Source organism: Lutra lutra, chromosome 17, assembly GCF_902655055.1.
Source record: "Lutra lutra chromosome 17, mLutLut1.2, whole genome shotgun sequence".
In the NCBI taxonomy this organism is placed as follows: Eukaryota; Metazoa; Chordata; class Mammalia; order Carnivora; family Mustelidae; genus Lutra; species Lutra lutra.
The window spans coordinates 58,473,861-58,495,820 of NC_062294.1; the positions used below are offsets into that span (position 1 = coordinate 58,473,861).

Below are 21,960 nucleotides of genomic sequence, written 5' to 3' on the forward strand. Positions count from 1 at the left end.
AGCATCACAGTGTGATCTGCTTCTAGACTATTCTATTCTCTGTGAATCCACTGCTCTATTGTTTCACCAATGTGACACTGTCTTGATTACCAGAGCGTTATTGCAAGAATTACTGTCAGGAATTTTAAGTCCTCCCACTTAGTTCTTTTTCAAGATAGTTTTGGTTCTTCTAGGTTCTTTACATTACCATACAAACTTTAGACAACTATTTATTTCTATAAAAATGCCCCCTTAAATTATAAAGATGACTTCTTTGAGTCTAGAGATCCTTTTGAGGAGAATTGACATTTTTTGACAACATCAAGTCTTTCAGATCATAAATATGGCACACCTTTCCATTTACGTAGCACTTACAATTTTTGTTGTGTGTGGCTGACCCATGTTTCATTAGTTTCAGGTGTACAACAGGGTGACTCCACAAGTTCAAACACTATGCTATGCTCACCACAAGTGTAGCTGCCACCTGTCCCTGTACAACCGATTCCCATATCACTGACCATATTCCCCATGCTGTACCTTTCACCCCTGTTATGTATCCATTCCATCACCAGAAGCCTGTGCCTCCCGCTCCCCTTCACCCAGTTAGCCCATCCCCCACCCCTTCCCTCTGGGAACCATCAATTTGTTCTCTGGGTTTGCAGGTCTGATTCCGCTTTTTGATTGTTTATTTATCCTTTTTATTTCTTAGATGCCACACAGGGGTGAAGTCATATGGTATTTGTCTTTCTCTGTCTGACTTCTTTCACTGTGCCTAGTCCCCTCCAGACCCATCTACGCTGACATGATCTCATCTTTTCTAATGTCTCTGTAACATTCCAGTGTGTATGCGAGCACATGTGTGTGTGTACACATAAACACCACATATGTCCGTGTTCATTCATCTGTGGGGGACTCTGAGGTGGCTCCCATATTTAGCACTTTGAACCTTTAGCTGTCCTGTCAGCAATGCTTCAGATTTCTTACTGTGGAGGTCACGTGGGTATTTCTGTCAATTTATTTCGGTGTATTTAATGTTTTCAATACTTTCGTATACTTGTTCTGTAAATTTTATTTTCCCATCACTGCATCTAGCATTTAGAAACAAAACTGGTTTCTGTGCACTTGTCCTGTATCCTACAATCTTCCTAATCTCAGATACTAGCTCTATTGTGTGCTCCATAGATTCCTTAGGATTTTCTGTGAAAATAGACAGGTTACCTGCAAATAGTAATGCTTTTCCTTCTCTTTTCCAATTTCTATACCTGTTCCGTCCCTCTTCTTGGACCATGTGTAGTTTACACACCGAGCCCTGGGAGCTGCAAGCCCATGGGAACCCACTCAGCACTCGTGCATCTGCAGCTCCCAGGGCTCAGTGTGTAAACTACACACAGTCCAAGAAGAGAGACGGACACTCGTGCAGACCCACAAGGGCTGAGTGGGTTCCCATGGGGCTGCTTCTGGTCCACTTGGACACACCCGGGGCATAGCCTAGAGGTGCTGTGCTCTCCAGTTACCCTGTGTGCAGCTCATCGGACTCTGGAGCAGGGGCATGCTGGTTTATGTCTCTCCTGTGCCATGACTCCGTGCAGCTTGCCAAGGGGTGCCCTCCCTCCTGCAGCTGCCCAGGGACCCAGAGTCTTTCCTTATAGCCCCCATTATCCTCCAGAGCCTTGGGGCTCCCCACTGAAACTCTGATCTGTAGACAGGCAGGGAAAGAGAGAGGGAGAGGCAATGAGAAGGAGGCATCACCCGAGTCTGCAGGGCCAGGTCTGGCAGTTATAGGTGTCGCTGCTGCCCACACGTCATTGGCCAGGAATGAGTCACATGGTCATACCGATGTGCAGGGGATGCTGGGAGATGCAGTTTAGCGGCACGCTCCTGATTCTGCCCCATCACTGCTAGACACACAAATGAGCACAGAAAGAATAGTGTCGTTTCTCATCCGTGAGGTCTGAAAAATGGAGACCATTTAAGAGAATGAGTGTGATTGAAGGGGTATAAAACGTGCATTCTCAGATGTCTTTGATGGAAGTGAAAATTTACTTTTCAGATAGTAATTTTTTGGGGGAGAATAAATATTTTTATTTTATTTTTATTTTCTTAAAGATTTTTTTTAATTTTTTATTTTTTCAGCATAACAGTATTCATTATTTTTGCATCACGCCCAGTGCTCCATGCAATCCGTGCCCTCTCCAATAACCACCACCTGGTTCCCCCAACCTCCCATCCGCGCCCCTTCAAAACCCTCAGATTGTTTTTCAGAGTCCATAGTCTCTCATGGTTCACCTCCCCTTCCAATTTCCCTCAACTCCCTTCTCCTCTCCATCTCCTAATGTCCTCCGTGCCATTCCTTATGCTCCACAAGTAAGTGAAACCAATGATACCTGACTCTCTCTTCTTGACTTACTTCGCTCAGCATAATCTCTTCCAGTCCCGTCCATGTTGCTACAAAAGTTGGGTATGCATCCTTTCTGATGGAGGCATAATACTCCATCGTGTATATGGACCACATCTTCCTTATCCATTCGTCCGTTGAAGGGCATCTTGGTTCTTTCCACAGTTTGGCCACCGTGGCCATTGCTGCTATAAACATTGGGGTACAGATGGCCCTTCTTTTCACTCCATCTGTATCTTTGGGGTAAATACCCAGTAGTGCAATGGCAGGGTCATAGGGAAGCTCAAATTTTAATTTCTTGAGGATAGTAATTTTGTAACGTGGATAAAGATGTTGAATGTACATTGACCAGCAGTCCGAATTCCTAATTGTATATTACAGATCTGTTTCTGCGTGGGGGCAGAATGAGCATGCCAGGATATCTATGGAAGCAAGGTTTGCACTAGCAGAAACTGGACAGCTCTACAAATATCCCCTAATACAGGACTGGGAAATACATTAGGGTCCATTACGGGCCAGCCCCGTTCCAGACTTTCCTTCTTCCCTCCAGCATTCCCTCTGACCACACATCCCTAATGTTCCATGGTCAAGTATTCCAAAGTTAAGGCAATTGCCTTTAAGAAAAACATCGTCAGGGCAGGGGCCGGATATTAGCCTCCCCCAACCCCCAAATCAACAAACATCTCATTGCCAAGAATACAGAAATAAGAGTCTCTTCTCTGCGTGAGATCACATTTTAGTGGTACAAGAAAAAGCAAGGAAGGACTGATAATAAAGCCAAGAAGAGCCATATTAGTGTCAGGAGCTAAGCAGGTTCTAGACTTTAGGGAAAGACTTAACATAAATTGACTGTTGTGTGTCCATTACGGGGCTAGATCTGTATACATCTGTATTGATGTAACTTTAGATCCTCTCTGAGAAGGGCATGTGATCTCCATCTGACAGGTATCAAGAACACAATCAATAACTACCACTTCCTGAGCACCTAATACGTGCTAGGAACCATCATAGGTGCTCCATGGGCACTGACGAGCTTAATCTTCACGAGAACTCTTCCAGGGCACCATCATCCTCCCTGTTTCATAGAGGGGGACGCGGAGACTCGAGGAGGTCCGAGTCACACAACCTCCGGATGATAGATCAGGAATTCAGATTCAGATTCTCACGCTCCACGTTCCAGGACATCTCCCCAACGCTGGAGATGGAGCCCAGGCATTCCTTCAAATTCCTGGATACCTGCTAGGGATCAAGCCATGTTTACCTTAGCACGCTTCTCCCTCAGCGGGGAGGAAAGGGTTAATTCCTGGTGTCTGGAACAGGACAAGTGGGTGAGAGCTTCTCTAAGCAGGTGAACATGAGTTTGAGAGACGAGTTGGATTTCATTTGGAGGGGAAGGAAAGGACAGTCTGGACAGAAGGGCCGACATGGGCATAGACGTGTGAAATGCATCGTGTGGTGCTTGTGTGTCTAGGATAAAGCTCTGCAAGTACGTGCACAAGTAGTTAAAGTATTTTAATCGTCATTCCCTTAAAGGATGGGAGGAGCAGAGGACATAGTGGAGAGAATGTGGTCACACATTAGCTCAGTGGTATTTTGTGGTGTTTGTTGACTGCAGCATATGACAGACCAATAGTTTTACGGCTCCTGAAAGAACGCTGTGTTACAGCTACGGGCGCATTACTTTTAAATCTGACTATGTCATCTGATCACACAAACGGAGAAAAGAAAAGGGTAAAATTGAATTTGAGAGTTCTCTCTCCAGTTTTGCGTTGGGCATTCCAGGAAGGGAGAGACCTGTTCGTGGGTGTCCATAGCCTAGAGAGGAAAAGGTGTGTTTCAGGCATAGGACGCCTAGAGTAAATGCTAACTCCGCAGCTAAGATATCCAGCCGGCTGTGGAGAAAGGCTATTTCGACTTTCTCTGTGAGCTGGAAGAATGTTCTGTCTCTCCGTTTCTTGTCCTGTTTCAAGCAGAGGTGATCTTGTAACACTTCTGAGAGACTGAGCTCAGACCTCCCTCCTGCACGCAGTTCCAAATCTCCAGGTTCCCGACTCTGAACACCCAAGGGCTGCTCATCTCTCGCTGTGATATGTGTATGTGTCAGTTTCGGGGTCATTATCTCAGACTCCTGGGAGCAGCTTGAGAGCAGGAATTGCGTCTCATTCAGCACTGCCATGCCAGCATCCTGCACAAATCCTCGCATCTATTATGGGCTCCATCTGCGTGAGAACGGACTTGGAGCCACCCTCAGCGGCGAGCCGCCCTCCCAAGCCCCCACACAATTCATGAAAAGTTTTCTCTTCCATCTTCTCTCTAAATCCACAGAGATCAGGACAGCCCCCTTGGGTCCATCTGTTGGATTTAAACTGTTCCTTCTGCTTGCAGCTGGCTGGAAGGACAGAGTTCTCCTGGCCCCAGCTCAGAGAACACATGGGTGCCAACATGGAGAGAGGCAGGTGAAGCCATCGCTCAGGACCAGAGACAGCTTCTCCCAAACCTTTCTGGCGTCCTTGAATTGACGGGCCAACTCTTCAAGTCACTGGTGTCTTCACTCAAGTCCAGGGGTAGAAGCTGAGTGTCTTTGCTCCCCAGAGTCTCCTTTAGAAAAGAAAAGCAGGACCTGCGTCATCCTAGGTAAGAGGTAAGAAAACACGATCACTTGATTTGGGAACGAAAAAACGAGAAGAGCAGAAAAGTTCTCCCTCCTACCAGTCACCCGTGGGGTGCTCGGCACTGCTGGTCCCATGGAGACTCCCCGAGATTCAGAGCCCGGGACAGTGTAGATGGTCCCAACTGCAGACAAAAGACACGAGGGCAAAGAGTCAGAGCCCTGGTCTAGGGCAGGGACCGAGCCCGGGCTGGAACCAGTTTCTGTCTGATCCCCAAACCCTTCTCTTAACCCGAATGACAGGATATTTTAATCTGAGGCTTCTAAAGGAAATGCATCAGGTCAGTACTGGCAGTAAAGACCACACGGCGTGGCACACCTAGCTGTTGGTCCATGGAGCGTGTGACTCCTGGTCTCAGGTGTGTGAGCTCGCACCCTGTGTTGGGTGTAGAGATTACTTTGAAAAAATAAAATCTTCAAAAAAATCCCATGGCACAGAACATGAGAGGAAATATCAAAGGGAATCACATAGGATAAAGATAAGTGTTCTTTGATAGATTTCTGTTTTACGTGTGTGTGCGTGCGTGCACGTGCCATCGCGATGGGTAATAGCGTGAATGTGAGTGACTGCACTCCATTTTCCTGCGTGTGGATCTTGTGCACATAGAGTGCAGGGAAGAAATGAAAGCCGTGTTCACACAGTATCTTCTTCATTCCTGATGGAAATATTGTTACCATTGTCAGTGTAGTTAACTCCGGCTGAGAGAGATTAAGTATCTAGCTCATGGTTACACAGCGAGCAAGCTGCTGGTCATATACTTCTCTGCAGGGGTGAGAACCGGGTCAGCCATAAGGAACTCTCAGACCCTTGGTGCAACCGAGGTGTGACAAATGTGCGTGCAGTGTGCCGGAAATGTTTGAATCATCCCCGGGAGCCCAGCTCCTTCCCTGGTATACGTCCCCATTCTTCAGAACATTAATCAAGGGCATTCTAGAGCTTCTAATGTCATCAGAGAGGCAAGAGAGCCTCAAGCAGCCTTCAAGACGAAGTGAGGGTAATGTTGGAACAGCTAGAAGGGAGAGGCGGGCCAAAGCAGGACCAGGGTACTGCAGAGCGGACAGAGAAGAAGTCCAGTAGAGAAGAGGAGGCCATGGCCAAAGGCTGTAGCAGCAATTCATTTTCAGAACCAAGGACAGGGACCCTGCCCGCCCTTTTAGCTGCTCAGCCCTCGTTCAGGACCAAGAACAGCCCAACAGGCCAGGTGGCCTTGTTCAGAGCTAAGAACATCCACCCCAGTCTGAAGCTGGTCTGAAAAGACCTATAAGCACCAGCATTGCTGCTTTTGTCTTTCTCTGACAGACTTATTTCACTTAGCATTATACCTTCTTTTTCCCTCCATGTTGTTGCAAATGGCAAGATTTCTTTCTTTTTTATGGCTGCGTAATATTCCTTTGTGTATATACACCACATCTTTATTCATCCATCAGTTGATGGACACTTGGGCTGCTTCCACAAACCACCATATTGAACACCTGAAGCTAATATTACACTGTATGTTAACTATATTGGAATTTACCTAAAGAATAAAATAATAAAGTAAAATAAAGACATGATGACTCCCTTGTACACATTAGCTATCAGCACCACGCTCTAACCAACTGAGCTAACCGGCCAGCTCACACTAGCTATTGTAAGAACATGACTGTTCATCTTTGAAACCCCTGTGTGCTCTTCCTAGACCACTCCTCCCTAGTAAGATGTATCCTTCCCGAATTTTGGGCTCGTTATTCTCCTATTTTATTTTGCCACATGACTTTGCATCCCTAAACAATGTATTTCTTAAAAATTGTTGCGCAGTTTGACTGCTATGTAAAAGGAATTATGAGTGTTTGCACACTTATGTAACTTTTCCTTTTTGGTTCAATACAACACTTCTGAGATTGATTTATTCATAATATTGATGTGGTTCTGATTCACTCATTTATTTGTAGAATAGTATTCCATTATATAACAAGATCATAATTTATTTATCAATTCTACTACTGGACACTTGGGATGTGTGCAGTCTCCTTTTTTCCTTTTTGCTAGTAAAGCAGTGTTGCTGTGAACAGCACTGAACTCCAGATATGTGCTTGGACATACAATTTCTGGGACATAGTAACATCTTAAAACGTACTACCTGATGCCAAATTGTTTTCTGAAGTGAGCATACAATTCAGACTCCCAGCAATTGTGTACGAAAGTTCTCATTATTAAACTTAAAATTTTCAGACATTTATGTTTGTGCCAATTCTGTGGATGTGAAGGGGTATCTAATTTTGGTTTTAATTTCCATTTCTTGGGCTCCTGATGAGATGAGCATTTTTCCATGGTTTGAGTGATGAATTATTCTTTGATGAGGTATACTTTCAGGACTTTTCCCCCAATTTTCAGTGGAAATAAGCTATTTTGCATGTGAATTGACCGATTTCTTCATATATCCTACATAGGGATCCTTATTACTCATTGGTATCGCAGAAATATTTTTCCAGTTTGTGACTTCTCATTGTTTTCTGGTGATCAAATTTTTTTTTGATGATTAGACTTTTATATTTTATTTTTTAAAAAAAATTTAAAGTTTATTTATTGAAGAGATCTCTACACTCAATGTGGACCTTGAAAGAAAGAAATCCAACCTAGAAAAGACCACTTAAAATCATCAAAAGAGGGGCGACTGGGTGGCTCAGTGGGTTAAGCTTCTGCCTTCAGCCCAGGTCATGATCTCAGGGCCCAGGGATCGAGCCCCACATCGGGCTCTCTGCTCAGCGGGGAGCCTGCTTCCCCCTCTCTCTCTGCCTGCTGCTCTGCCTACTTGTGATCTCTCTCCCTCTGTCAAATAAATAAATAAAATCTTTAAAAAAATCATCAAAAGAAAAGAAAGAATGATCAGAGCTCTCGCCTCCATTTTACAGACAAGATAACTGAGGCTCACAAAGGTTGTTTTGCTGAACATCACAGATTTGCTAAGCAAAACTGTGGAAGTTTTTTGATTCTGGTTTTGCAACTTCCCAGCTCAGCAGTCCTCCTGACAATGGTCAGCCTACGGCACGTGCAGTGGCTCTCGGTGCCCCTGATGCTCTTCCTCTTTTACTGTTTTTCTCCTGCCTGGATCACAGGCTCCACCTACCTATTTCTTTCTTCACTCAGATGGAGAGGTCTCTGGAGGCGGGCAACATGACCAGAGTCCAGGAGTTTGTCTTGCTGGGCTTATCCACCAGGGCAGACATAAGGGATGTCCTGTTTGCCGTCTTCCTGACCCTCTACGTGCTGACCCTCCTGGAGAACACGCTCATCATCTACCTCGTGTGCAGTCACAGTGAGCTCCGCAAGCCCATGTACTTCTTCCTGGGCAACCTCAGCTGCCTGGAGATGTGCTACGTGTCAGTGACTGTGCCCAGCCTGCTCGTGGGGCTGCGGACCGGACCCTGCCATGTGCCCTTCACAGCTTGCATGACCCAGCTCTTCTTCTTCATCTCCCTCATCTGCACGGAGTGCACCCTCCTGGCGTCCATGGCCTATGACCGCTACGTGGCCATCTGCCACCCACTCCACTACCCCCTGCTCATGAGGCCCCAGGTCTGCCTGGGTTTGGCCATGACTTCATGGCTTGGGGGGCTGCTGGTCTCGGTGGTCAAGACGTCTTGCATCGCCAGCCTGCCCTACTGTGGTCCCAACGTCCTCAACCACTTCTTCTGTGACGTCTCCCCTCTGCTCAACCTGTCCTGCACTCATGTGGCCCTGACCGAGCTGGTGGACTTCATCTCTGCCATCGTCATCCTCTGGGGTTCCCTCCTTGTGGCCATAGCCACCTATGTGGCCATCGGGAGGGCCGTGCTCGGCATGCCGTCAGCCGCTGCCCGGCACAAAGCCCTCTCCACCTGTGCCTCCCACCTGGTGGTAGTGGGCATCTTCTACTCAGCCACTCTCTTCATCTATGCCCGTCCCAGCCGCATAGAAGCCATGGACCTCAACAAGGTGCTGTCCGTCGTCTACACAGTGTTCACGCCCATGTGCAACCCCGTCATCTACTGCCTGCGGAACAGGGAGGTGCACACGGCGTTCCGTAGAACCCTACACAGGTCCCGAAGCTGACCAGCTGAACAGGCCATGGGGAGATCTCAGGTTATCAATACTTTTCATTTTTATTGAGATATAATTCACATCTCATATACTTAACCTTTTAAAACGTGCAGTTCAGTGGATTTTAGTATATTCGCAAGGTTGTGTGCCCATCATATTGATGTAAATGTTGGGTGTTCATCCTTTCTGATGCCTGAGTAATATTCCATTGTATATATGGACCACATCTTCTTTATCCATTCATCTGTTGAAGGACATCTTGGCTCCTTCCACAGTTTGGCAATTGTGGACATCGCTGCTATCCGAAGGTTATTAAGGAGGGCACGGATTGCATGGAGCACTGGATGGTAACACAAACAATGAACTATGGAACACTACATCAAAAACTAATGATGTACTCTACGGTGACTAGCTTAACATAATTAAAAAATTGTTTAAAAAAAGAAATTAAAATAAGAGTTGCATACTCTACTGACTGAGCCAGCCAGGTGCCCCAACAAATCTTTAAATTTTTAAAATTTAAAGACAAGAATTCTCAAAGAGTAAAACCACTTTCTGCAAATTTCAAGATTAATACAAGTTACTAACTGAAATTGGTACAATGCTTCTGGAGGCCAATTTGACAATATGCATCAAAATCTTTTTTTTTTTTAAAGATTTTATTTGTTTATTTGACAGACAGAGATCACAGGTAGGCAGAGAGGCAGGCAGAGAGAGAGAGGGAAGCAGGCTCTCTGCTGAGCAGAGAGCCTGATGCGGGGCTTGATCCCAGGACTCTGGGATCATGACCTGAGCTGAAGGCAGAGGGTTTAACCCACTGAGCCACCCAGGCGCCCCATGCATCGAAATCTTGAATGTGCGTGGGCTTTGACAGCATACCTGTTAAGAAGCTTTTGCCAAGAATGTAAGTTAGGATGCTTGCAGCAATGAATTTTGTGCTTTTGCTTTTTTATATTGATTTTTTAAAAGTAGGCTCCTTGCCTGGTGTGGAACCCAAGGCAGGGCTTGAACTCACCACCCTGAGATCAACACCTGAGCTGAGATCAAGAATCAGATGCTCGACCCACGGAGCCACCAGGCACCACTCCATGTGCTCTTAATTGGTAACTATTGGGAGAAAATTATATTTGGCAATGCAGGAGTAGTCAAAATAAATTACAGCACAGCCACACAATGGAGTCTTAGAGTGTCATGAAAAATAACTCCTGTAAGCACACTTACTGCCATGACCAATGTCAATCACACATTATGATGTGGAAAATTCGGGTTACCACATAACTACATTCTAATGTCTAAATGCAGTGTGTGTACATAGGGATATAGAAGAGAATGTGAAAATCCATTCTATACAAATGTTTATGGTAATTGCCACTATGTGAGAGATGTTGGGAGGGCTTTGCTTTCATTTTCATTGTGTTGTATTTTGTCGATTTTTTTTTTTTGTGTGGCCAGGATGCATGGCTTTTGTCATAAAAATGTATTTTTCAATGAAAAAGTCACTTTAATCTCTGTCTCTTGTGGCCATAAGACAGAGCTGAACCTCCTTACCCAGGAATTCGAGATCCCATTCTGTCCCTGTTTCAGCCACACTAGACTCAACATTACTCAGACATTTCAAGTCTGTCACATCTATGCCTTTGGGCTGTTCAATCCAAATGCCATGATCTTCCTTGTCCTCCCTTTGCATGCTAACACCTTGAAGGTCTGGCTTCCGGGCCCCTTTGTTATGGAGTGCTCCCTAATGGCCCTGATACTGAGGCACGAATGCGTCTCTCCTCTTTCCATTTTTCTGTGGCTCTCACTTCACACATACAGACCACAAACGGAGCGCTATAAAATCAGGACCCCATAGCTCTCATTCGGTGATGCCAGCGCTCAGAAAAAGACCTGGTATGTGTTAACTGCTCAGTGAATTTGGTCCAATAAATAAGTGAACAATTCCTTGAAGAAAGACAAAGTCTTCATGCTCTCCATCCTTTCAAAATTCATAACTATTATAATACCTGATGCTTGTAGGGAATTTGCTTAATTCCAGACCCTATGCAAAACCCCATATACAGATCAGTTGCATTTTAAGCCTTACAGCCACACTGTGAGGGAGGTATGTGTGACAGAGAGTGTTGTCATCTCCCAACCTCAGTCCTTCCTTCTGCTTTTAGTAGTAGAGCCACCAGATCTCAGCTGCAAACACAGCCACCCAGAAAACAATGTTTCCCAGCTCCTCTCTTGTCCTTACATGGGGTCATATGAGTATGCATTGGACAAAGTTTTACGTTATGTTCTTTAGAGGAAAGACACTTTCCTTGTACTACTTCCTTTGCTCTCCTTCTCTTCTGATTGGAATACAGACATGGCAGCTGGAACTGGAGCTGCTGTCTTGGATCCTGACCTGGAAGCTTCGTGCTGAGAATGGTAGAGCAAGAGATAGGGGGACTCAGGTTCTTTGACATTTTGGACTGTCTTATCAACCCCAAAATAATGCTGTGACATTGATGAGAAATTAGTTCCATCTTGCTTAAGCAACTATTTTTTTGCTGATCACCTAACTGATATGATGCTGTATTAGTCAGCTATTGCTACAATACTGCTGTGTAACAACAATCCAGAGCAATGTTCAGTGGCTTCAATAGCACACATTTTCCCCCCTTGGATTGTGGATCTGTGGCTGACTGGTGGTGTTCTGCTTCAGGCTTTGGGCCAGGTTTAGTTCTGTTCCACTTGTTTGCTATCACAGAGGTAGGATATGCTCTTTTCAAGCCAAGAAGCAAGAAGGCAGTAGACACAGTTAGTGCTTCTTTAAAAAAAAAAAAAATATATATATATATATATATATATATAGAGAGAGAGAGAGAGAGAGAGAGAGAGAGTGTATACACACACACACACACACACATATTAGAGAGCATGAGCAGGGTAAGGGGCAGAGAGACAGGGAGAGAGAGAATCCAAAAGCTCAGAGTCCCCACTGAGTGCAGAGCCCCACACAGGGTTCAATGCCAGGACCCTGAGATCATGACCTGAGATGAAACCAAGAGTCAGCCGCTTAACTGACTGAGCCACCCAGGTGCCCCAGGTAATGCTTCTTCAGGCATCAGCTCAGAACTCTCAATCTGATCCACATTCCACTAGCCAAAATGAATTATATGGTCATGCAAAAGTCATTGGGATCAGGGAAGTGTGTTTTATCCAGAGTAGTCATGATAAGGGCAGTGAGTAGAGGAATTGTGAGAAAATCATATAATATACCTGAAATAATTCTATTATTTGTATTTTATATAAGTAAATTAGCATCAAGAGATTTTTAAAACCATTTAATTGAGGTACAGTTGATATGTAAAAGGCCGTACATATTAACATACATGACTTTTAAACTAGGATCTTAAAGAGAAATCTGCATTCCCACATTCATTGTAGCATTATTCACACGAGCCAAGATGTGGAAAAAACTAAATGTCCACTGACAGATGAAGGGATAAAGAAAATGTGACATATATGTACAATGGAATATTGTTTAGCCCCCCCCCCCGCCAAAAGCAGGGGATTCTTGCCATTTGCAACAACATGATGAACCTGGAGAACATTATGGTGAGTAAAATCAGCTAGACACAGAAAGACACTGCATGGTATCCTTTTAGGGAGCAGAGATCTGGTGCCCATCCCTAGCTAAGGAGGCTCAATTCTCCAGGCAAGCCAAGATCATGAGCATCCAGGACCACAAGGTACCTGAGTCAGATGGGCACAAAAGAAGTTGTGTCATTACAGCTGCTGCCTGTGTGACCTTGAGCCACTTACCACAATTCTCTGAATGTTGGCTTCCTCATCGTTAATTGGAAATAGTCATCTACCTACCCCACACTGACTGATTTATCACATGAGGTAAAAGTTACAGAGTGGTTTGCATCAGCTAAAGGGAGGGAGGAAGTTGTATCAACTGATACTACATATTTTCCAAACTATTTGAACTAAATCGTCTCATTTCACAGATCATATTACTTAACATACTACTTCTGTCACTTAGCAATGCCTGTGTGACGCAGGCATACAGAGAATTTCCATGGCCATTTTAAAGGTTTTCAAGACATGTCTCCAAAGGCAAGGGAAACAAAGGCAAAAATGAACTTTTGGGACTTCATCAAGATAAAAAGCTTCTGCACAGCAAAGGAAACAGTCAATGAAACTAAGAGGCAACCTACAGAATGGGAGAAGATATTTGCAGATGATACTACAGATAAAGGGTTGGTATCCAAGATCTATAAAGAAATTCTCCAAGTCAACACTCAAAAAACAAATAAACTGGTCAAAATATGGGCAGAAGACATGAACAGACAGTCCTCCAAAGAAGATATACAAATGGCTAACAGACACATGAAAAAATGCTCAATATCACTAACCATCAGGGAGATTCAAATTAAAACCACAATGAGATCCCACCTCACACCAGTTAGAATGGCAAAAATTAACAAAACAGGAAACACAAGTGTTGGCGAGGATGTGGAGAAAGGGGAACCCTCTTACACTGTTGGTGGGAATGCAAGCTGGTAGAGCCACTCTGGAAAACAGTATAGGGGTTCCTCAAGATGTTAAAAATAGAGCTACCCTATGACCCAGCACTTGCACTACTAGGGATTTACCCCAAAGATACAGATGTAGTGAAAAGAAGGAGCACATGCACCCCAATGTTCATAGCAGCGATGTCCACAATAGCCAAACTGTGGAAGAAACCAAGATGCCCTTCAACAGATGAACGGATAAAGAAGATGTGGTCCATATATACAGTGGAATATTACTCAGTCATCAGAAAGAATGAATACCTACCAGTTACATGGACATGGATGGGACTGGAGGAGATTATGCTGAGTGAAGTAAGTCAGTCAGAGAGAGTCAATTATCATATGGTTTCAGTCATATGTGGAATGTAAGGAATAACACGGAGGACATTAGGGGAAGGGAGGGAAAACTGAAGGGAGGAAATCGGAGCGGAAGACAAACCATGAGAGACTATGGAATCCAGGGAACGAACAGGGTTTCACAGGGGAGGGAGGTGGGGAGAGGGGGCAACAAGGTGATGGGTACCGGGGGGACACATGCTATGATAGGCACTGGGTGTTATACGCAACTAATGAATCACCATGCAAGACAGAACAGAGAGATCAGGAGGTCTCACACTAGGAATTCAGTGGTTTGGCCTGTAAGTGACGTAATTGTTTGTTGGCCCGAAGAATTTATATGACGTCACTCATACACCGAGAGCCCAGAAGTGCCATCTTACATGTCCCCAGCAGGTACTGGGCTGGAATCACTGATGAAGAGCATTAATAACTATCTCAGTATCTATAGCACAAAGATAAAATGGCAATTGCTGTATCCAAGTATATGTGAATTTAAACTTTGATTACTATTGGCCAATTGTTCTACAAAGACACTGCCTCAATCTACAGTCCTGCAGTGTCTCAGGGAGTGCCTCTCCCCACCCCCCTTCAACCAACAATGGGTTTTCTCAAATAATTATTTTTTTAAATTTGATCTGCAGTTACTTTGATTTTCATGAGAAATGAAAGTAGTGGTGCAAGTTGAGTATCATTCCATAGGTTTATTGGCCTTTCTTATTACTTAAAACCCCAAACTATTAGGTTATTCATCTTTGGGAAAATAGTCCTGAATGGGTATCTTTGTAGTTCAGATTTTGCTCATTTCCTTCATTTTTTCCTTCAAGATAAATTCCCAACTTGGACTTGCTGGATCCAAGGGCATTCAGATTCTCAAGACTTTATGTATTTATTAACAACCAGCCCTTCTACAATGCACCCGTCTATACAGTCACAAACAACAGCAGAACATGCTCCTTCCCCTGGAGGTATTGTCAACACGAATTTTTACTACTTAAATTAAAAATTAAAGTATGCATGATAGATAAGTGGATCAAATCAACACACTGTACACCTTAAATTTACACGTTATATCCCAATTATATCTCAACAATGTGGGGAAAAGTAAAAATAAGTTTAAAATAAATTTCAGATGCGCTAGTGTGATGAGTCATCCCATAGAAGGTCATTCTTTGAATTTCTTTTTTCTCCTGTAATACATTTATTTATTCAATTATAAAGGTCATACAAGCTTACTGCTAGATATTCAAATACATACATGGAAAATATGGGCCTCCTGTGGTTTCACGCCTAAAAACCGTTTGGTATATACCCTTTCTGACGCCTTTCTAGGTATGTGGTAGCATGAATAACTATTGTAATTAGTGTCTTTATCATTACTGTTTCACAAAACTTTGACATATTCATGTATTGCTTCTTCCATCTTTAACTCAAAAACAGACCACCTCCTCACCATAGTATCTTGTAGGTATCAGTGGTTTAGTTCAATTTCTTCCATGGATCCCTGTTATTTCATAGTATGGATACAATGTAATATATTTAAATCATATCCTGTTGGTGGGCATTTGGATTATTTCCAGCAATTTCCAATAAAATAACATGTATTCCAAAGCTTATTTTGCAATAGACATTCTTGTACATGTGTTTTGAATGATAGTATTTTTCACAATGTTCTTCAGGAGGCATGGAGGAAATTGCTGTCCTCGAATTAAACTTACTAGAGAGGTTGCACATTTTTTGGAGAAGACCATCAGTCACGTTTTTCCTTGATTAACCTTCCTCTTCATGACCATTTTTCTTTTGCTTTTCTCTTGGAGTATTCCTATTTTTCTCATTTATTTTAAGAACATCTTTATCCATTTTGTTGCAAATATTTTCTTCCAGGTTTCTCTTTGCCTTTGAGCTTGTGTGTGTGCATTTGGCTGTGATAGTTTTATTGTTTTTTTAAGTTTTTATTTGAATTCCAGTATAGTGAATGGACAGTGTAATAATAGTTTCCGGTGTTCAACAGAGTGATTCAACACTTCCATGCATCACCCGGTACTCATCCTGATGAGTGCCCTCCTTTCTCCTCCTCATCTCCTTAACCCTTCCCCATAGCCACCTCCCCTCTGGTGACCATCATTTGCTCTCTTCAAATCAGGAGCGGGCAAGGTCGGTTCTCGCTGAAGGGACCCAGCGTGAGTGGAGAGTTCTCTGCAGCGCCGCGCGCACCTCCCTGTTCCGCAGGCAGTAGATGACGGGGCTGCACATGGGCGTGAGCATCGTGTAGACGACGGACAGCACCTTGTTGAGGTCCGTGGGGCTGATGCGGCTGGGGCGGGTGTACATGAAGAGGACCACGGCATAGAAGATACCCACCACCACCAGGTGGGAGGCGCAGGTGGAGAGGGCTTTGCGGCGGGCGGCTGCGGACGGCATGTGGAGTATGGTCCTCCCAATGGCCATGTAGGAGGCCAGAGCAACCAGTAACGACCCACAGAAGATGAAGATGGCGGAGATGAAGTCCACCAGCTCAGTCAGGGCCACATGGGTGCAGGACAGGTTGAGCAGAGGGGAGACGTCACAGAAGAAGTGGTTGAGGACATTGGGACCACAGTAGGACAGGCTGGCGATGCATGTCGTCTTGGCCACCGAGACCAGCAGCCCCCCAAGCCATGAAGTCATGGCCAAGCCTAGGCAGACCTGGGGCCTCATGAGCAGGGGGTAGTGGAGTGGGCGGCAGATGGCCACGTAGCGGTCATAGGCCATGGACGCCAGGAGGGCGCACTTGGTACTAATGAGAGCTATGAATAGAAAAAGCTGAATTATGCAGGCAGTGAAAGACACATGGCACGGACTGGACCTCAGCCCCACGAGCAGGCTGGGCACAGTCACTGACACGTAGCACATCTCCAGGCAGCTGAGGTTGCCCAGGAAGAAGTACATGGGCTTGCGGAGCTCGCTGTGACTGCACACGAGGTAGATGATGAGCGTGTTCTCCAGGAGGGTCAGCACGTAGAGGGTCAGGAAGACGGCAAACAGGCCGAGCCTTATGCCTTGCTTGGTGGATAAGCCCAGCAAGACAAACTCCTGGACTCTGGTCATGTTGCCCGACTCCAGGGACCTCTCCATCTGGGTGCAGAAAGAAATAGGTTATTGGAGCCTGTGATCCAGGCAGGAGAAAAACAGTAAAAGAGGAAGAGCATCAGGGCACCGAGAGCCACTGCACGTGCTGTGGGCCGCACGTTGTCAGGGGGACCGCTGAGCTGGGACGCTGCAAAACCAGAATTGGAAAACTTCCACCTGTGCTTAGCAAATCTGTGATGTTCGGCAAGACAACCTTCGTGAGCCTCAGTTATCTTGTCTGTAAAATGGAGGTGAGAACACTGATCATTCTTTCTTTTCTTTTGATGACTCTAAGTGGTCTTTTCTAGATTGGATTTCTTCCTTCCCTCCTTTCTTCCCTTCTTCCTCCTTTCTGCTTCCTTCCTTCCTTCTTGAAAAGTTTCCCAGGATCTAAATGGTTGCCTGTACTATGCTAAAGAAAGGAAGGACCACATTCCTTTGTTCTGAGATGTATACCTCTTTTAACTGGTTGAATTTCTGGAGGAAACTTGCCATTGCTTATTAGAGAAAAGTACCATCAATACTGGTTTTTCTAAGAAAGACCAATGAGTAATTTCCTTCATGAATATTTCTAAAAACAATTTTTTTTTCTAAAAACATTTTTTTTAAAGATTTTATTTATTTATTTGACAGACAGAGATCACAAGTAGGCAGAGAGGCAGGCAGAGAGAGGAGGGGCAGGCTTCCCGCTGAGCAGAAAGCCCGATGCGGGGCTCGATCCCAGGACCCTGGGATCCTGACCTGAGCCGAAGGCAGAGGCTTAACCCACTGAGCCACCCAGGTGCCCCAAACATGTTCTTTTTTTAAGGAAAGAAAATACATGTGTGAACATCACTTATGTGCCCCTATATACTGTAGTGCAATTTTATTTTTAAAAGATATTTTATTTTGGGGTACCTGGGTGGCTCAGTGGGTTAAGCCTCTGCCTTTGGCTCAGGTCATGATCCCGGGGTCCTGGGATCAAGCCCCGCATCGGGCTTTCTGCTCAGTGGGGAGCCTGCCCTCCACCCCGTCTGCCTCTCTGCCTGCTTGTGATATCTCTCTGTCAAATAAATAAATAAAATCTTTTTAAAAATATTTTATTTTATTTATTTGACAGAGAGAGCACACACAAGCAGGGGGACTGGCAGGCAGAGGGAGAAGCAGGCTCCCTGCTGAGCAGGGAGTCTGACGGAGGGCTCAACCCCAGGACCCTGGGATAATGACCTGAGCCGAAGGCAGATGCTTAATTGACACCCAGCACTTTTTTAAACACATGGAGATCAATGAATTTTCACAATCCTACAAAAACAGCCTGGTTTTACCCATTCCTACACAACTGTACTGAGGCTCATAGGCAGTAAGTAGCTTGTCCAAAGGGACAGAGCTATAGAAGTCATGGTCCTTCGCCTCTGTCATTAATTATGAGGAACCAGTGTGATTTTTTAGGTGACCGGCATGCAGAAAACATGCTCTTTGGATTTATTTCTGACTTATCATTGATCATATACACGAAATAGCAACTCTTTATTGAGTATGTATTATGCACAAGGTGCCTGAAATCAAACAGTAAACAAAACCAACGGTTGTGAACTTGAAAAGTTTATATTCTTGGTGCTGAGGAATAGAGGAAGCAAACAAAAGGACAAACACAGAAATAAATCTTATCGGGTAAATGCGACAGAGAAAGCAAAACAGGATTGTTGCCACGTCTGGAGGAACGAGCGGAATACTGAGCTGATGGAAAAGCATTTGAGGCAGAACAGGAAAAGCGAGGGCAAAAGCTGTGAAGTCAGAGAGGGGTTAGCATGGCCAGAGACACTAAGAGCCAGCGTGGCTGAGGAGAGAGGCGAGAGGGGAAGAAATTGGTTTTCCTCCCACCAAGCGCTGAGCAAAGTCCACTTCCTGGAGCTCCGTCCCCACCCCGTGTACTCTGTCTGCAGTGTTCGGGTCTGGGTCAAACATCCAGCGAAATAATGAATTCTCCGACACAGAGTAAGCGGGTGGGACAGAGCCCCGAAACTGCTCACACATGTATACACACCAGCTCAGGACAGAACTTTTATTGAAGATAAGCGGGAAGGAGAGGGGTCTTTCAATAAATGGTTTTGGGTGATTAGTTATTTCTGTAGAAAAATAAAAAGAACTGGGAGCCATGCATCACACCACAAGATGTAAATCAATTTCAGGTGAATGACAACATCAGGGTAGAGTACAAATCTCTGAAACTGTAAAAAAAAGTTTATTTGTATGGCCTTGGTGGTGTAGAAAACCGTAAGAGTCTAGGAAAAGAATTCAATACTTGGATGCTTTAAAATGTAAAAATCTAATCACCAAAAGGAATCTGGTCATTACAAAAAAATGGAAAGTGACAAACTAGAAAAATATTCCTGCAATAGGTAAGAGTAACAAGGGTTCCTTATGTAGGATCTACAAAGAAATCGGTCAATTAATGTGCAAAACAGTCTCTTCCATAGAAAACTAGGGAGGGGCACCTTGGTGGGTCAGTCTGTCAGGTGTCTCACTCCTGATTTTATTTTATTTTATTTTATTTTTTTAAAGATTTTATTTATTTATTTGACAGAGAGAAATCACAAGTAGGCAGAGAGGCAGGCAGAGAGAGAGGAGGAAGCAGGCTCCCTGCTGAGCAGAAAGCCCAATGTGGGGCTTGAACCCAGGACCTGGGATCATGACCTGAGCCGAAGGCAGCGGCTTAACCCACTGAGCCACCCAGGCGCCCCTCACTCCTGATTTTAATCTCAGGGTTGTGAGATTGATCCCACATCAGTCTCCCTGGGAGCACGGAGCCTGCTTAAGATTCTCTCCTCTGCTCCTACATCACACCACCCACTCGTGCCCTCTCTCCAAGAAAAAAAAAAAAGAAAGAAAGAAAAGAAAAGAAAAAAAGAGAAAAAACTGGGGAAAAAGGCCTGTAAGTGTATCTCACCAAAGAATTTCATCACTCGAAACATGGAAATATGCTAATCTCCTAGGAGCCTAAAAATGGAAATTAAAATGAAAATTAGGTGCCGCTTCACAACCATGGAATTAGAACAAATATAGATGTCGGAAAATATTAATTTTAATAATGAGAACTTTCATACATGATTGCTGGGAGTCTGACTTGTATGCTCGCTTCAGAAGACAACGTGGTGGGGAGCCTGGGTGGCTGTGAGTTAAAACCTCTGCCTTTGGCTCAGGTCAGGGTCCCAGGGTCCTGGGATCAAGCCCCACATTGGGATCTCTGCTCTGCGGGGAGCCTGCTTCCCCCTCTCTCTCTGTCTGCCTCTCTGCCTACTTGTGATCTCTGTCAAATAAATAAATGAAATCTTTATATAAAAAAAGGAAGGCAACTTGGCATCATGTAGTAAGTTGTAAGGTGTGACCATGTCCCAGAAATTGCATGTCCAATCATATATCCAGAGTAAGTGCTGTTCACAGCAACACTGTTTTACTAGCAAAAAAGAAAAAAGGAGACTGACACATCCCAAGTGATAAACTGTGATCTCTAATACCGAGGACCTGAGAGGTCCTTGTGGCTAACGGGGATCTCACCTATGCAGAGCAGTTTATGACCAGCAGCTTGCTCGCTGTGTAACCATGAGCTAGATACTTAATCTCTCTCAGCCGGAGTTAACTACACTGACGATGGTAACAATATTTCCATCAGGAATGAAGAAGATACTGTGTGAACACGGCTTTCATTTCTTCCCTGCGCTCTACGTGCACAAGATCCACACGCAGGAAAATGGAGTGCGGGCGCTCTCATGAGTTTCTACCCTTGTCGCAGCTAAGAAACACATTCACCCTATTACCCATCGCAATGGCATGTGCACACGCCCGCACACACACACGTAAATCAGAAATCTAACAAAGAACACTTACCTTTATCCTATGTGATTCCCTTTGATATTTCCTCTCATGTTCCGTGCCATGGGATTTTTTTTTAAGATTTTATTTTTTCAAAGTAATCTCTACACCCAACACAGGGTGCGAGCTCACACACCCGAGACCAGGAGTCACACGCTCGATGGACCACCAGTTGGTTGTGCCACGCCGTGTGGTCTTTACTGCCAGTACTGACCTGATGCATTTCCTTTAGAAGCCTCAGATTAAAATATCCTGTCATTCGGGTTAAGAGAAGGGCTTGGGGATCAGACAGAAACTGGTTCCAGCCCAGGCTCGGTCCCTGCCCTAGACCAGGGCTCTCTTTGCCCCCTCGTGTCTTTGTTTGCAGTCGGGACCATCTACACTGTCCCGGGCTCTGAATCTCGGGGAGTCTCCATGGGACCAGCAGTGCCGAGCACCCCACGGGTGACTGGTAGGAGGGAGAACTTTTCTGCTCTTCTCGTTTTTTCGATCCCAAATCAAGTGATCGTGTTTTCTTACCTCTCACCTAGGATGACGCAGGTCCTGCTTTTCTTTTCTAAAGGAGACTCTGGGGAGCAAAGACACTCAGCTTCTACCCCTGGACTTGAGTGAAGACACCAGTGACTTGAAGAGTTGGCCCGTCAATTCAAGGACGCCAGAAAGGTTTGGGAGAAGCTGTCTCTGGTCCTGAGCGATGGCTTCACCTGCCTCTCTCCATGTTGGCACCCATGTGTTCTCTGAGCTGGGGCCAGGAGAACTCTGTCCTTCCAGCCAGCTGCAAGCAGAAGGAACAGTTTAAATCCAACAGATGGACCCAAGGGGGCTGTCCTGATCTCTGTGGATTTAGAGAGAAGATGGAAGAGAAAACTTTTCATGAATTGTGTGGGGGCTTGGGAGGGCGGCTCGCCGCTGAGGGTGGCTCCAAGTCCGTTCTCACGCAGATGGAGCCCATAATAGATGCGAGGATTTGTGCAGGATGCTGGCATGGCAGTGCTGAATGAGATGCAATTCCTGC

At 44.9% G+C, this 21,960-nt stretch overlaps 2 protein-coding genes across 2 annotated transcripts; one reads left to right on the plus strand and one right to left on the minus strand.

Moving 5' to 3' along the window:
* Positions 1-8,169: 8,169 nt before the first annotated feature.
* LOC125088601 (olfactory receptor 5-like) lies at positions 8,170-9,114 on the plus strand. The gene has a single exon (XM_047709796.1). It carries the CDS (start codon positions 8,170-8,172, stop codon positions 9,112-9,114), a length of 945 nt encoding a protein of 314 aa, XP_047565752.1.
* A 7,013-nt stretch (positions 9,115-16,127) lies between these two features.
* Positions 16,128-17,102, minus strand: LOC125089447 (olfactory receptor 5-like). Its single transcript, XM_047711692.1, has one exon. It carries the CDS (start codon positions 17,100-17,102, stop codon positions 16,128-16,130), a length of 975 nt encoding a protein of 324 aa, XP_047567648.1.
* Positions 17,103-21,960: the final 4,858 nt, after the last annotated feature.